The sequence below is a fragment of the Colias eurytheme genome, chromosome 17 (assembly GCF_061535395.1).
Source record: "Colias eurytheme isolate Ceu_HAF_F1 chromosome 17, ilColEury1 Martin Lab GWU primary, whole genome shotgun sequence".
NCBI classification, from domain to species: Eukaryota; Metazoa; Arthropoda; class Insecta; order Lepidoptera; family Pieridae; genus Colias; species Colias eurytheme.
The window spans coordinates 5,692,701-5,710,629 of record NC_142996.1 but is presented as its reverse complement, the minus strand read 5'-3'; the positions used below and the strand labels follow the sequence as shown (position 1 = coordinate 5,710,629).

General features: G+C 31.4%; 4 protein-coding genes across 4 annotated transcripts; all 4 read left to right on the top strand.

The window, feature by feature from the left end:
- Positions 1-406: 406 nt before the first annotated feature.
- On the top strand, positions 407-3,988 carry LOC149901257 (hexamerin 70b-like). The gene is made up of 5 exons (XM_090112006.1): positions 407-503; positions 923-1,050; positions 1,362-2,153; positions 2,258-2,379; positions 2,467-3,988. Exons 1-5 carry the CDS (start codon positions 407-409, stop codon positions 3,986-3,988), a joined length of 2,661 nt encoding a protein of 886 aa, XP_089968132.1.
- A 2,691-nt stretch (positions 3,989-6,679) lies between these two features.
- Positions 6,680-8,765, top strand: LOC149901256 (uncharacterized). Its single transcript, XM_090112005.1, has 3 exons — positions 6,680-7,067; positions 7,305-7,874; positions 8,632-8,765. The coding sequence occupies exons 1-3, from the start codon at positions 6,680-6,682 to the stop codon at positions 8,763-8,765; spliced, it is 1,092 nt and encodes a 363-aa protein (XP_089968131.1).
- A 1,204-nt stretch (positions 8,766-9,969) lies between these two features.
- TpnC25D (Troponin C at 25D) lies at positions 9,970-12,849 on the top strand. Its single transcript, XM_090111344.1, has 5 exons — positions 9,970-10,075; positions 10,341-10,512; positions 11,378-11,480; positions 11,916-12,064; positions 12,480-12,849. Exons 1-5 carry the CDS (start codon positions 10,073-10,075, stop codon positions 12,506-12,508), a joined length of 456 nt encoding a protein of 151 aa, XP_089967470.1. The 5' UTR covers positions 9,970-10,072; the 3' UTR covers positions 12,509-12,849.
- Positions 12,850-14,125: 1,276 nt separating this feature from the next.
- Positions 14,126-17,912, top strand: LOC149901254 (arylphorin subunit alpha-like). Its single transcript, XM_090111343.1, has 5 exons — positions 14,126-14,315; positions 14,618-14,727; positions 14,809-15,621; positions 15,887-16,032; positions 16,994-17,912. Exons 1-5 carry the CDS (start codon positions 14,201-14,203, stop codon positions 17,814-17,816), a joined length of 2,007 nt encoding a protein of 668 aa, XP_089967469.1. The 5' UTR covers positions 14,126-14,200; the 3' UTR covers positions 17,817-17,912.
- The last annotated feature ends 17 nt before the right edge of the window (positions 17,913-17,929 follow it).

Genomic DNA, 17,929 nt, shown 5'->3' with positions numbered 1-17,929 from the left:
AACTAGTAATGTAATGATAATAATTACCAACCACGATACAGGCATGAGGTACCTAGATATTTCACATGTGAATTCGCACATGAAGCCATTATACATATTACCTTCTATGAAACATGTATCCAACTGAGCATCTTGAACAAATAGTCTAACAACAACATGAAAATGAAGAATCATAGCCATATTTTTACCTAATACCTAAATACAAAAATACCGCAGTATTATCCAGAACCCTTTGTTTTCTTAGCAGGATTATTGACCGAATAAACTTCGTCTCCAATATAACATTGTGTCGTAATACAGTAATTAGTACATTCAACTATTTATCAATAATTAATTGAATATTATGCTTAGTTATGAAAGTATTTAAGGGATATCGAAAGTTAGTGAATTCAGTATTCGATTGAAAATGAAGTCGCTAACTGTATTATTATTTGCAGGCATTTGTGCTAGTGCCGTGGGATTTCTAATCAAAGTCCCTGTCACACCCGCAAGACCTAAAATTGGTAAGAAATTCTAAATATTAGTGTTATTTATAAATTGTTTAATTTAAATTTTTTGAATAATTTTCTTTTATAATTGATAGAATTTTTGATATTATGATTTCGTCAAAACTTTGTTTCTCCAAACTTATTTCAATACATAGCTTTGATTTTTAAATGCATATAGTATGTTAGTTCTATAATATTATGCTACATTTGTTAGAAACAGTATTTATTAGGCTAAGCAGTCTGGTTTCGTTTGCATAATATTTTTGCACTTCATATTTTAATACATACAAGCATTATGCATAAAAATTTTGAATAGACCGGATTTTAAATGTTTGTGTATAAAATAATGATTTAGGAATGTCTACAAAATTAATCAAATTATAAAAGTCCTTCATGTCTTCAAATTATCTTACTTATTAATTATTTTATTTCAGCTTCATTCGGATGGGTTCATATACAAAAGATAATGCTTCCATTATTTGAGAATGTCTGCGAAGACAGTTCTAATCCATTAATTAAAAGATTAAGTGAAGAGTTTAATCTTGATGCATCAGACTATTTGGTAAGTATTATTAATGTTTTTGCATTTAAATTTTACATTATTAATTTTTAAAAGCTTTCAGGCCATAAATTTGCCCCGAACAGAGTCCTTGCAGTCAGATTTATATTCATGTAGCTCTACTGTATAGATATATTTTTTTCAACGAATAAATAAATTTTAGCAAATTATTCATTAAACGACATTTATAATTAAACTTCCGTTAACTCTACAGGCAATCAGTTTGGAATTAAACATTTCCCATGTTTAGTTTTATTATAGAGTAATAAATAAATAAATAAATAAATTTAATTAAACATATATTTCTTTTTCAGAAAGCGAATGTTGTAGAAAATTTACAAAGTATAAAATCAGGCAAAGGTCTACTTGCCAAAGGGGAAATATTTACTGAAACAAACATAGATCACTTTAACGAGTTGCGTGCTATTTACGAAGTACTATATTACGCAAAAGACTTTGATACATTTTACAAAGCGGCATGTTGGGTTCGGCAAAACGTTAACTGTGGAGTGTTCGTTGATGCCATTTATATGGCTCTTGTTACTCGAAAAGATATAGAAAGAGTGTCAGTCCCAGCACCATATGAATTGCTACCTAATTATTTCGTAAGGAAGGACTTTATCATTAAAGCGTCATCAATTATGAGCGGTGCAGACGTTTCTTCAATAGATGGCATTCGGGAAGATGGTAATGCTTATATCATAGACGCCAATTACACCTGCACTGATTATGAAGAAACAGAAGAATCAAAGTTAGCCTATTTCCACGAAGACGTTGGTTTAAATTCATACTTTTTCTTAACGAATTTAAAATATTTACCATGGGTAGATACTGAGTTCCAACGTAGTACAAGATACGGAGAACACATATACCATTTTATGAAACAACTTATGACTAGATATCATTTAGAAAGATATTCCAATGGATTATACGAATTAGAAGGAATTGACTGGGATGATATGGATGTCACTCCTTACGATCCCGTGCTTATTTATTCAAATGGAAAAGAGTTCTGTGCAAGAACCTCAACTGGTGTCAAAAACATCGACTTGATATCCTCATTGAAAAATATTGAGCACAATATAGCTACAACAGTTACACACATGGTATGTCATTGATTACTATATTTTTATTTTATACAATGCTTATTGTTTACTACTCTAATTGTTCCTAAATTTATTTTTATATAATTAAGCTTAAATACTTGCAGAGAGATGGCGGTTACAGTAAACCAGCAATTCTTAATAATTTAATGGAAATCTTAGTTACAAATAACAACAGTTACCTCAATTTAGCTATGCAAGCCGTTAGCAATGATGCCGCAGTAAACAGGTAACTATGATGATATTCCTTTTCAATACTGTATTATCTGTGTTTCATTAGTATTTAAATTTAATACCATACTTTTAAATATTTCAGCTCTCCTTCAGCTTTAAGCCATTACATGACAATAATAAGAGATCCAATTTTCTGGAAGATTAATAAGAAAATGGTTGATCTTGTTAACAACGCTCTGAAAGTATTGCCATGTTATAGTAAGAATCAGCTCTACTTCCCAGGTGTACAAGTAACTAATATTGATGTGAAAAAAATGATTACTTCATTCGACAATTATGAATTCGATGTAACTGATGCATTGAAATACGGCGACAAAGACCCTAATTTCCAGATTAAATTTAGCCAAACGAGGCTAAATCATAAACCATTTGCTATCAAAGTTAATGTTTCGTCATTAGTAGTTCAAAAAGGACTAGTAAAAGTTTATTTGGGCCCGAAAGTTATGCCCGGAGATATCGCTGAAAAGAGAAAATTATTTTTGTTAATTGATAGTTTTGAAGTGAACTTAAAGAAGGGAAGTAATATCATAACAAGAACATCAGACGAAATCAATAACATATCTGAAGATTTTACTCCATTAGATACAATTCGGAAAGGGGTTGTGGATTCTGAGTTTGGAGTAGATGCCTTATCACTGAAATCAGTGAATTCCCAAATTGGATTTCCGACGCGACTAATACTGCCGAAAGGTAGTACAGATGGTTTATCGTTCCAAATATTTGTTATCGTCGCTCCTTACGTTAAGGCAGTTCAAGGAGGTTCTAAAACAAATATTGAATTAAACTATGACGCAATTTTATCTCCAGGCTATCCGTTAGACCTAGATATCGAAATCCAAGAAATATTTAATCTTCCCAATGCGTTGGTGAAAGATATCATTATAACAAATAAGATTGATAGCAAGCCTTCAACATATGGACGTGATGGTAGTAATTATGGTGGTGAACAAAAATGGCAAAATGCCAATTACCAAGAAAAAGAAATTGTAACTGATCCATTAGCTTTAGTAGCACGACCCGAGTTCACTATGAAGAAAGATCAAACCGATTATAAATCTCGCAAAGGACAGTATGGAAAAAAAGAAGAATCTGTAAACGATCAAATGAAGTTTGACGAAGCAGATAAAACCGATGTGATAAAAACCAATCGTTTGGCTTTAGCGTCGAAATCGGAATTTACTATGAAGAAAGACCAGAGTGATTATAAATCAAGCAAAGGTTTGTTCAGTAAAAAATATGATTTTGAAGCTGATGGTCGCGATCCAATAGTTTCTAAAAAGGATGACAAAACTGATACGAGAAAAGATGTCGAAATTAGTAAAGTAGTTACTTTCAAAGATGATAAAGGCGACGATTTTGAATATAATGTAATAAAAGATTACGAAAATCTAAACAAATTTCACAAAATTGTTAAAGATCAAGTGAAAGAATTTAAGGAAAAAGATGGCGTGGACACAGTTATTGAAAAAGATATCGATGTTACTGTTGAACCAAAAAGATTATTGCAATCAACAAAGAAACGTTATCCAACCATTTTTAATATCATTTTAAAACCACCACAATTCACATTCGATGATTCGAGCATTGAAAAGGTATACGAATAAAGTTAAAAATATTAAGTGTAAGTTTAATTATTTATATAGTTGTTAATATTATAAAATGTTAAAATTTTTGACAATAAATTTTTAATCATATTCTTTAGCGTGTTTTTACTTACGTATAATCAGTTACATATTTTAATACAATTATAAACAAAAATAATACGCACAAAAGCTTTCAATCTAGAAACATATTAAATGGATATAGAATCAAAAATTCTCTAAATACTTTGACTACTTTAGCGTTCTTAAATTGTAGAGCCCAAAAATTTACTGAGTAATAGTAAATTTTCTACATAAATATGATATAATATAATTTATTTACACTCATATTCGCATATTCACGATGATCGGTGCTAGACCTTCGAATAAAGTATTTCCTTTGAACCTTCTGCCATCAACTTGGCACCACGACTGCAGCCAAATCACTTCTCAATGAAACAATTATCAATGAAATCTAATTAGACGGAAGAGCGATCCGAGTTCACATTCTAAAACAACGTTCGGAAATATATTGATTTTTAAAACCCATTAAAACGAACACAAATGCAGACAAACATATGCACATTATTGCTATTTCACGCGATTTTCTATCAGAACTTCTGGAACTTAGCCAAATATTTTACAAAGATATTACGCTTTCCCTATTTTCATCACGGAAAATTTAAAAACCATCGTTCACTACTGTGACAACGGCTAGAACAGAAACAGAAGTATTTTTACAGCCGTTTACAAGGCTCTCTTATTATAGATCATTTTATATGGCGCTATCCCTTCGGCTATACGTTAAGTTTACACTTTGCTCCAGTTTACGTCGACTTCAGCTTCAATAATTTCAAACGATTTTAATCATAATTTGGTATATATTGTACTTGCTTTACTGTATAGAATATGATGATGATAAACTGATCTCGTATTAATGACTCACTTAATTTTAAAGGTTTATTTGAACTTTAATAGAAGTAGTAAACTGTTTGTTAATGGCGACTTCGACTGAACCTGATAATTGATAACATTAAGTTTTAGACTTATTTATTCAAATAACCTGAACTCATTTGTAGAAGATAAATATTTTCTCTATTCATAAAATAAATTCGTATTACAAAATAAATATACCACGTTGCTGCACTAAAATAAACTTCATTATTTCGATCTAAGATTTCTATAGCGAGAGTGAAAAGCTAAAAAAATTTAGCCGCGTTCTAAAGGAATTTCATATCATAATAATTAGTCTATAATTAATCTCCAATCAAAACTAAATTGCGCATGACAATTACTACTCAATGTCAAGATGTAATATAGCCATAAGGACAGACAGTATAAAATAATTGAGTCTTGGCACCTACGCATCATTCAGCGTGCACACACTTGCCAAAATGAAGTTATATTTTCCGCTTCATCGACATAATGATTTATGGTTTTTCAATAGCCACACAAACACTCTTAACGAACCCATATATTATCATCAAGTATATAAATACAAATGTCATAGTTAACCTCAAAAAACAAGGCAGCCAATGAAGAAATATGTCTAAGTAGCATTAGTGCATTAGTATTTTATTCCGTAAGGACTTGTCAACTATCTCTATCATTACATATTATATCATACGCGTAAATAACACCAAATAGCAAAGATGCAGCTTTCAAAGGACAGAATCTAACATGCACACAAATATGCTTCAGATATCCGGTAAACTCATATGTTTGTTACGCATCAGCTAATAAATTTAATTAGTTGGAGATCGCAGCAGCCAGATCAAATACTGCATAAATCCCACTCCATACTGCACTTGCAATAAACACGACGTGTTATACATCAATGTCTATTATAATTTCTGTCGTGTTCAACATTTCAACACGGTGTAATTAATAAATTAAAAATAGACAACATTGTAATGTTTGTGGGTGTCTTGGTGTATATAATTTTGGCACCTTGATTCTAATATTTTAATTGCAATCATTTTTAAATGGTGAGTCATGAAGACCTGCATCACTTGCGTTTAATGGAACGAAGACAACATTACTTATATTTTTAAATCGTATGTTACTTTTTCTTACTTAAAAAATGTAACATTTTTTTTTAGGTCTGGTGTAGCATAGCTTTTTCACACACAATAAAAAGCAAATACGTAAAACACTAGCGAAATGGTGTGCAAAATTTAATGCACAGACAGGAAGAATATATCATTGAAATCATTGTAAGACAATCAAATCGAAAACTTCTTCAAATTAATAGCCTCCCACAAGCAGTTACATGAACGAATGAATCGATATAAATAACTTATAACTCACAATCGTGGCGAGTGTAAATCAGAAATAGTTTCAGGAGCCAAGGTATTCCGCATATCTTTGGTATTAGTTAATGTTAGGAAGTGATTATACTATATTCGTATCGATGTGTTGATTTGAACCACTTTGAACGGGAGATAAAATAAAACGCTTGGTATATTCAACATTACAAAAGTATTTTGATAGAAAAGGATTATGCAGTTAAAATAGGATGTCTAGAACAATTATTTAAAGAACACATATAGAAAACACAGCCACTGCACATAACCATGCAGCAAAAGGAAAATTAACAATAAAAGACAAAATTTGCTCAAAAAATTACTTAACAATACAATATTTTGATAAAAGTTATAGATTGTTTTCACGATACAATTAATAAAACTATAAATACAAAAATATCCGTTGGTAATGTTTTATTCGTTAGTAACACTTAATAAATCAGTGTTGAAGGTAGAATCCTCGAAATGCAACCACGAACCCAAATGGGACATCATATCAGATAGTGACAACGGAATGGGTAATATTATGATTTTACTGGATTTCACTCGTGCGTTTGACTCCATCGATAAAGAACTTTTGTTAGCTAAATTAAAATACTACGGCGTCAATTCAAATTCTTGTGATTGGTTCAAATCGTATCTGTCGGATAGGAAACAGTTTGTCGTTACCGAAAATGAGGGCTGTTTGAAATGCTCGAGAACAGAACCGACTCCGCGTGGTTGTCCTCAGGGCTCTATACTCAGCCCGGTTTTGTTCACGTTGTATACTGCCGATCTCATTGAACACATTAAACACGGTAAGGTACACTTATATGCCGACGATACACAGCTATACTATCCTATAGATCCCAATAATTCTACAATCACAGAACGCCACATTAACGAGGATTTAGAACAAGTGTCGTTATGGTCTAAACAAAACGCCCTGGTACTTAACGCGTCCAAATCTAAATACATAATCCTAGGTACAAAAAATCAAATTCAAAAAATAAAAAATCTTAATTTTAATATAAAAATTAATAATGCACCATTAGTTGGAGTGGATAAGGTTAGGAATCTCGGTTTGATCTTGGATGGGCAGCTTAAATATGAGGATCACATAAGCATCACAATCAGAAATGCCTTCTACAGACTGAAAGTACTGTATGGTCTTAGGCAGGATCTATCAGAGAGCGTTAAAGTAATGCTGACTGAATCATTAGTTTTGTCACATCTTAATTACTGCGATACCGTCTATGGCCCCCGCCTATACGCCAAAACCGAGCGAGCAATTCAGCGAGTGCAGAACGCATGCGCTCGTTTCTGTTTCGCCATACCAAAGCGTGCGCATATCACACCTTACTTGAATAGCCAGAAAATCCTCAAGATGGCGGGTCGTAGGCAGTTACATTTAGCAGGTCTGGTACATAAGCTGGTGCACACGGGGGCTCCTGTCTACCTCTATAAAAAACTAACATGGACTCAAGAGTACCATACGAAAAATACACGAGGTAGAAGCAACAATGCCTTAATCATACCGAAACACCACACGTCAGGTTTTAAGGGTGGATTCAAGTATTCTGCTTCAAAGATCTGGAACGACCTTCCACCACCCTTAAAGCTTAGTATGTCTTATGTATCATTCAAGTGTAAATACAAAAGGATACTCTTGAACAAACAGACAGCAGAATCAACACGCAGGTAAAACAAATTATTGATTACAAATATTCCCATCCATATACATACACATATATATATATATATTTTTTTCATTCATAAATAAATACACATACATGCCCATTGCCCACATATCTATCTATCTGAATTATTTTTAATATCTATGTAAGTATATCTATATCTATATTGTTTATTTTATAATATTTATATGCATATATTATATGTACAATATGTAGACGTATTTATAAATTTTTACTGTTATTGGTAGGAACAGTTGTGGATGTAATTTTTTTTAATTTTATAATTAGTATTTATGTAAATGTAGGATCTCGGAAAATACGCGGGCAGACTGAAAATCAGCGCTGTTCGGGTGTTAGCCCACAGCATGGCTGAGTCTGTTCCGATTGCCTAATATATTGTGTTTACTTTTAAGTTAAGATAGTCTAAGTTTTTTGTTGGCAATAAAGCTTTTTTTCTTTCTTTCTTTTCTTTTCTTTCAAATATAACCAAGGAGTCTTGCATAACTCTAAGCACTAAAATCACAAATAAACTTGAGATGAATAACATACAACGGAGAACAATCGGAAAAATCTATGAACCGTGCCAAAAAAGTAGGTCACTACGGTTTCGCGAGTCGAGCACGTGGGCGCAGTGGAGGGCTTCGCATATTGTCTGCCGCAACTCGCAAACACACAAAAATTATAGCCGATCACCGACGAATGACGATCTATATGTGCGCGGACGCGGCGCCGTATAACCCGTTGCACGCGCCAGTGAGAGAGCTACCGAACAACGTGACGCATTTCTTCGTTTTCCTAATCTGCCAGAGCGACAATTGATATATTTTCAGATTCCACATTAGTGTCAATGTTCTTGACGTTTTGGCAACCGTAAATGAGATCATTAAAATTATATCGTGCGCTATTGTCGCGGATTCGCAGGTTAATTAATTACGTAGATAATATAATGTGAATCCGCACAGGCACTCGTGCATTTGTTTCTTTTATGTTCTATTATGAGATTTTATGTCGTCTTTAATGTTCATGGCATGCCGGCGGTATGCCGATATGAATTACAATGTTTTAATAACACACTTGCAAGCGTCTATAGCGCGGCCACATTCTTGTTTGTTGTCATAATATTATCACTGTTTTAACGAGCTATAAACAAACTCTAATTATAAGTTAAAGAACATCCTTGTATGACACTGGAAAAACGTTATGTTAACAAAAATATATATTTGAATTGTAATAAAGAAATTCAATCCAACGTTGAGAATTAAAAATAAATTGAATACACGCAATAAAGGTTAACGATTTCTGGAAATCACACGCTTTTTTCTAACGTCTGTGTTGTGACGTTACAATGAAAATATTTTTATTGGAGCAGATATTCTTCAAATTTAAAGGCATTTCCTGCAATGAATTGGGAAATAACAATAGTGCTTGTCCGGATGTCTGTGAAATGTTTAAGCTCAAGTCAAGAACATCGGCATCAATAATATTTCACGTGCAAGGTTATAGCGATGTGTTAAACTGTTTATTACCAAAATATCTTTACATCATCGATCATTCAAGGATTGAAGTATCCACTTAGGAGAGTATCTTTGAAGTTAAAACTAAATTAATGGTCATTAATTTGCATAATACAGTCAGTAAAATATAGGTACTTCTAAATAAAAGGTTGAGTAGCTAAACTCAGCAATTCTATGTTTATACAAAAAAAATCATAATAAAAAAAAATTGATAACCATGGAGCTATAAAGTAATCAATCAAATAAATCTCATATAAATGTACGAATTCGATAATTAGATAAATAACCTTTACAATGTGGTTCCATCGTTAATGGTTAGTGCACTGGCATGGCGCCAGTAGAATCTATTGCCGATAAATTATACAAAAATTATGACAACTCGTTTCCTGTGGTTGCATTATTTTCATCGAGTGACGTTTCCCAGTGACGAATTAAACGTCACGAGAAGACTGCGAATGAAGACACTGATAGTTTTTTTTTACTTATTTTCGTATTCCCGAGTAGTTCGGCGATCGTCTATAAATAAGGGTGGCAGATGAATGTAAAATTCAGTGTAACAACACTCGCACTCAGATTCGGTTCTTGTTACGGCAGTTAAATCTTTAAAACAAAATGGTGAGCATTAATTTAAGGATGGTGTTTAAAGTGACAGTGGATTGAAGTGTTCGAAGTGCCTTACTGGAATTGACTTACGATCGATGTGATTGAATTCAAAAAAGATTATCGAAAGAAATTATTGACATTAATGAACATTATAATCAAAAGATAGCAGTTAACTGTTATCTAGTTTATCTAACTCTTTCGTTATCTAGATAATCATATTCTTAACTTATTTTACTTTACAAGAGCAGGTCTTTAATTTTATATTATTAATCCTTAGGACACAGACGATGACCAGAAAATGGCCATGCTGCGCAAGGCCTTCCAGATGTTCGACACAAGCAAGACAGGATACATTGAAGTCCTGAAAATCTCCACAATTCTGAACACTATGGGCCAGCTCTTTGATGACGCTGAACTGCAGGCACTCATTGATGAGAATGACCCAGATGGTAAGTTATTAAGCCAGAACAAACTATCATATCTAATTATAAGGATGGTAGATCGGAAGGATCTCGTTAGAAATGCCACTTGACCCACATTAACTGACTTGCATTTTTATATAACTGACTTCCTGCAAATTTGACTTTATAAAGCAAGAGTCAAGAATGACCTACAAAATAAATGGAAAATAATGTCATTGATGATAAAAACGAACACATGGTTCAAAGAAAAGAAACTCTTTGAAGAAAAAGGAATATTTATTTTAAGTAATTAAATAAGTTATTTAGACAGACTTTTTTAGCATTTTTTTTTTAATTTATAGTCACCCTTTAATAACTATCATAAAATAGACGTGTTAAATATTTCCTGCGTATGAATTTTTACTGCGCTTTAAAATCTCACTTATCTAACTCAGCGACGCTTTAATGAGTCTATTTTTGAACTGGACCGTGTCTATTCAGGATTCCTTTGGAACATGTCACTACTCGCTAAGCGATATGTTCATTTTTATTTTTTAGTTTTCTTCAACAGCTCTACTTATTTTTTGTTATGTTTTCTTATGAAAATTATTTGAGTTAATAATTAAGTCCATCAATTGCTTTGGGTGTTTAAAATGATTAAAAAGTAATTAATCAATTAATATTTAAACATCGAAAAGGAGATTTTTATATAAATAAAAAAAAATGCCACGAGGCGGGATATTTTCTATTCCTTAAAAAATTCTCATTTATAGAGCAATTAAATCCTATAAAACGAAATATCAAATAACGCAAAATGCTTTTTAAAAATTGTTAATTCTTTCATAATCTTTTTTATTATATTTGCAGACACGTGTTTGTTCTATTTTATTTATGTTTATTTTTATTTATTTAGCTACCGGCAAAATCAACTTTGATGGATTCTGTAACATTGCCTCTCACTTCCTTGAAGAAGAGGACGCAGAAGCTATGCAACAAGAACTGAAAGAAGCTTTCAGGTAAATATAAAGAGAGATATTAATATTAAATGCAACTTTATTGCATATAGCATAAGTTCCAATTCAGATTAATTTATAATGCATTAGTTTATTTTATTTTGATGTAAATATTTGATGTAAATACACTATATCCCTATAAAATTAGTTTCATGAATAGAGTTTGTAAGGTAAAGTACTTTTCATTAAAAGCTCTATTATTTTCATGTTACTTTCATTGAATTGGCCTTTAAAATTATCTCCATAATATCGATTTAATAATAATCCCGAGAAACAGGCGATATTTCATTCACATTACCTACATGTTCTGGAAGAAATTGCCTGGATAAAGCCGATTTTTTCATTCTTATATTATGTTATGGCTATAAGTTTGAATTCTGTGTAAGTACTCCAAGATTCTATATTGCAAAACAAATAAATAAATCATCCCTCTTAAAGGTTATACGACCGTGAAGGCAACGGTTACATCACCACTTCAACCCTGAAGGAAATTTTGGCTGCTCTTGACGACAAACTGAGCAGCTCTGACTTAGACGGCATCATTGCTGAAATTGACACTGATGGTTCGGGAACCGTCGACTTCGATGGTAAGGCATTTAAAGTTCTCTTAATAAATAAATAGTAATAAGTAAATAATTAATAACATAGATTTTGGATTCTCTGAAGATATTGATGATTTTATAGTTCTTATAGCGAAGCTTTACAAAGAAAGAAAGAAAGAAATAAAGAAAAAACGTTTATTTAATGACACATAGCCTCACACGTGCATAATGAAAAACAATTTATACAATACTTATATGCTACAATACTACTACAATACTTACTTACTACAATACTTAAAAATACACAAAGCTGTAATCTTTGGAATTAAATTAATAAAAGCTCTATTTAAATTAAGCTACCATTAATAGGTAGTATAATTATTTTTAAATTTTTGAACCAATGATTTTAATTTCTTTATGATAAGTAACGTTTCTAATAAATATTTTTTCTTCTTTACAGAATTCATGGAGATGATGACTGGCGATTAAATTATTATTTTACATAATATAGTATTATTTTATTAGGAATCTATTGTATATTTACTATGATTTTAAGTCTTTCTTAGTACAAAACAAATAAACAATGCGGTATTAGCATGCCTGCACATTTTCTTTTCTATCTTATAGATAGGCTAGTTGTGTTCGTTTTTAGGATTATTTTAGAATAATTCGTTCAAACGTACTTAAATCATATGCTAATATTTATAACGCATTGTATGTCAAGACAATATAAATATATATAACTGTACGTAAACTCATTTTATTTATGGAATACCAATGCTACATTTTAAGAATGTTTTATACGTGGTGAAATAAATTATTTATACTGATATCGTTTTTCATTCCAGCCTTGACCTATTTTCTTAATTCAGTAAATCACATGCCAGACTGAACATCTATTTACAATAAGTGATAAATTATAAACTATATTTTATTTTCAAAGTATGAATAACTATTAATAGTGTAAACTATATTTCCGATAGAGGTACCATATACAAATGAATCTATAGAAACAACCTAAACAACGACATATAAACCACATGATTGTTTATTTTACACACTAGAATTATACGCTTCCCGATCAACATTCAATAACATGACAATAAGAAAGATAGAAACAACTGAAGTAAACGCTGATTGATTTTGTTGTCTATGTTACCTTCGATTTATTTATATTTAGATAATATTTACCTTTGAACATATGGATGCCTTTTAATTTTTGTTATAAGCCTAAGCCTTATTAGTAGGAATTGAATTTTATGTGCTATAATGACAGATTTAATTGAATTTAAAATAATGATGAATTTTAAGGTCAATTTATTTTATTGCAATCATCAAACTTTATTATCCATAATATGGAAAGGCACTTATATAAAAGATACCCGTTTAACTAAGTATATAATATTTATTCAAATTCTTTATCATTTGTTGACAGTGCGAATTAAAACTTGTATCTAAAAGATGCAATCAAGATTTACACGACGTAATAGCGCTTATAAACGACAAATTACCACAGGACCAAAATTAGACCTGAGATACAATTGGAAAATTGTCCAATTGGATTTTGTTTCCTTAGAGAACATAACGGTTGTACACGTCCATGCAAAATATAATTTATCCATACTATTATTTAGCTCGATATTTTATACCAGGAAATAAAAACTTATGGATATCGCAGTCATCTGGTTTAATCTACCATTTGGTTGAATGACTAGCGCCTTCACAGAATGAAGACATTTAATTGAATGACTAAAGGACAATTCGCCAAGTTGTTTAATGTAATGTTCAACGTCTTCACTGAACATCATTTAGGATAATCGTTGGTTTGGATAAGGAGAAGGGTTAGGTTGCAAACTTTTGAGAACAACGAACACATATATTTCATTATATGTATAGCTCTGTAGATAATATTTTACCCTAAGACCAACAATTCAACATAAAATGAGAAACATATGTTACAGAAGTAAACGTTTTATCTTTCTTCCTTAGAAATACTAGGTTATGTAATATACTTGATATTTTGCGATATATTAGATGCTCTCCGCGAGTGTACGAGTATTATTCCTATTAAAACGACCCCAGGATTTCAATTGACCGCACAGAAACAGTAACACGTTGAGTTGCATATAAGAGTTGTTTACTATTTTCTAAATTCAGTGGTGAAATGCCAACACAATTGTCATGTGGCAAGGCTATTTGTTGAAAATGTTCCTGTGGCTGTTCTTCCTGGGACAGATTCTAACGGTCCCGGTTCCCAGCAAGTCTATGGAATTTGCGGGGATATTAGGCGAAGGAGGTAGGTTTTAGACTGTATATTTAGTTATCCTCAGTTTATAAATCAAAATCCTTCTTTAATTTGCTGCATGCCTCATACTTGATTCTAGTTAAATGTTTTAATGAATAGTTTAAATGTAATGTATGAAAATATTCGTCTAAAAATGTTTAAAAGTTAAGATTTGAGCGAGGTGAAATCCGTTTTATTTTGTACATATTTTGAACTATTCGATTGATACTTAGGCTACAAATCAAAATCATATTTGTATCTTTTTAAGTTTCCTGATAGAGTTGTAAATTTTTTAACGCTTTTTTCCTTTTCAGAACTTTTTAAGAATATAGAGCAATCACTAAAGTTCATCGTACCCGGCTTTTTGAATTCGGAATCGCAAAACTCTTATAATAATTTACGCCTAGTAGAATTATTTGACCAGGTATAAAAACACAACATTTTTATATATATTCAGATATTTTTTGCCATATTTTTTTATGATTTATTTTATAATTTTTTTTAGGAAGATGAAAATTTTAAGATTCTCCTTAAGCATGTTGAAAATGGGCATGCCATGAAGGGACTAACATTTAATATATATGATGATAACATGAGAGAAGCGACTATAGCATTATTTAGAATCTTTCAAAAAGCTGAAAAAGAAAATTTATATATTATTCGCGACTGGGCCCGTGATAATATCAACAGAGACATGCTTGATTACGCCTGGCGATTAATTTCACTTTATAGAATTGACGCATATTCAAAAGAATATGATCCACCCTTCATTGTTAAACCCAACTACTACATAAATAGTGATGCCATCATAAAAGCATTCCAATTAAAAAGTAAAAATGACATGTTTGATTCTGCAGAAGCAAAAATAAATGAAATATATAAAGAAAACGACGAAATTATTATTAATGCAAACTATTCTAGTTGGAATATGATAAACGATGCATGCGTAGGAGATGTGGAGTATTTTAGAGAGGACATTGGATTGAATGCTTATTATTACGGAGTTCATCTTAAATTTCCATTTTGGATGAGCAATGATGAACTCTCAGGAGTGGATCCAAGATATGCTGAACAATATTATTATATTCATCAGCAGCTTCTAGCAAGGTACAATTTAGAGAAGGAACATTTACGCGTTCGAAATGCGTCCAGCGAGTCGAATTGTTTCCGAGATTATAATCCCTATTTATTGCATGATAATGGACTTCCGTTCCCCACAAGATCTTCAATTTTGCCGCAATGGAGTGATGACCAGGCTAGCATCAAAGCAATAGATATAGCAATTAGAGAGTGCATCTCTAGAGGAGTCATTTACATGGTATGTTTTATTGTTTTGAAAGTGAGAAACTACTTGCTGAAAGCTTAAATTTTGCTTTTCTTTTTAGTAAATATTTGTTTATGTTATATAAAAAAATTGTTGCGTAGATTCAGTACATTCAGGTCAGAAGCCACATTCACAACTGATGTAGGTAATAAAAATAATTACATATATAAAATAATTACATATTACATAATAAAATAAAAATAAATATAAAATATTAACGATATATTTGTTAAATTATGAGTATTTTTACATATTTCAGGACAACGGGACTAAAATTTCATTAACAGAGGATAATTACATTGATTTGTTGTCCAAATTAATAAGAGCCAATTTTGAAGGCGTAGAAACAGCTAAAATTGTCAAATCACTTTTTGGATATGGAGGAAGTGGTTATCCCAAAGACAGGTAATTTACGAATGCTTTATTCAATACATAACATTAAAATTTTTAAGTAAGTCTAAATATTAAATGTCGAGTATTAGAACAAACCGAGTAAGTTATAAGAGTTTAATCTTATATATAAAAATGAATCGCAAAATGTGTTGGTAAGCGCATAACTCGAGAACGGCTGAACCGATTTCGATAATTCTTTTTTTATTATATTCCTTGAAGTACGAGGGTGGTTTTTATGTAGAAAAAACGTAAATATGTACCACGGGCGAAGCCGGGGCGGACCGCTAGTCTTATATATAAAAATGAATCGCAAAATGTGTTGGTAAGCGCATAACTCGAGAACGGCTGAACCGATTTCGATAATTCTTTTTTTATTATATTCCTTGAAGTACGAGGATGGTTTTTATGTAGAGAAAACGTAAATATGTACCACGGGCGAAGCCGGGGCGGACCGCTAGTCTTATATATAAAAATGAATCGCAAAATGTGTTGGTAAGCGCATAACTCGAGAACGGCTGAACCGATTTCGATAATTCTTTTTTTATTATATTTCTTGAAGTACGATGATGGTTTTTATGTAGAAAAAACGTAAATATGTACCACGGGCGAAGCCGGGGCGGTCCGCTAGTCTTATATATAAAAATGAATCGCAAAATGTGTTGGTAAGCGCATAACTCGAGAACAGCTGAACCGATTTCGATAATTCTTTTTTTATTATATTCCTTGAAGTACGAGGATGGTTCTTATGTAGAGAAAACGTAAACATGTGCCACGGGCGAAGCCGGGGCGGACCGCTAGTTTATAATAACTTTTAAAATAATAAGAGCACATTTAGCAACAAATAAGGTTAACAATTTGGTTTACGGAATGTAAAAATATTATAAGTAACTACTATTTTAGCAGTACACAACAAAATTTAAAGTTCGTTGCTTTTTTTTACAATTGATGTACTAAAAATGACATTTATTTTCAGATATAATCCATCCCCATCTGTACTACACAACCCTCAAACAACATTACGAGATCCACTTTACTGGCAGATGATTCATGCTCTACTAAAATATTTTAAAGAATTTTCAAGTACTCTTGAACCTTTCGATTTTTCAAAATACGAAACAGACAATATCAATATTATTGATACAAGTTTTGATAAAATAACAACGTATTTTGATTACTATCAAATGAGCTTAATGAAACTGTTTTACAATGATGGTAATATATTGAAGAATTCTAAAATAATGTATTCAGCAAGACAGAAAAGACTGAAACATTCACCGTTTACATTTAACTTTACTATTGAATCAAAAATAAATGACAATGCTATAGTCAAATTATTTTTAGGCCCCGAATGTGATCAGAATGAGTGCTGGGAAAAGCATTCGAAATTTTATGAATTAGATTCGTTCGTATTTAAACTTAAAAAAGGCTTAAATGTTGTTAGTTGGAACCCTTTAACATCGGAGAAGTTTTCATTTGATGATTATTACAACAAGAATCTAGCGTACGCAAAGAAAAATAAGTTTAATCTTTCTATGTTTCCAGAAAATTTAATTTTACCGAAGGGCTTAGAAGAGGGGTTAAATATGACTTTATTTGCTATCGTAATACCTTCTGATGATTCCTATAATGGTAGTGAAGTTAGTCTGAATCCCTTGCCTTTAGGATTCCCTTTTCATAGACAAGCTCTAATCGATGAAAAGTCAAAAGCAAGTAATTATGTCTTTAAGAAAATTTCAATATATCATCAAAAGATTACTAGTAATTATTTAGGTTACTTTTCCGACAACTTACATTGATTAATTAGAGTTACTTATAAATAAGCTTAGCTATTAGATTAATATGAATGAATTATGTGAACCAGGATAAAATAAAATAAAATATAAATAGTTAAATATTGTTTTATTTATAC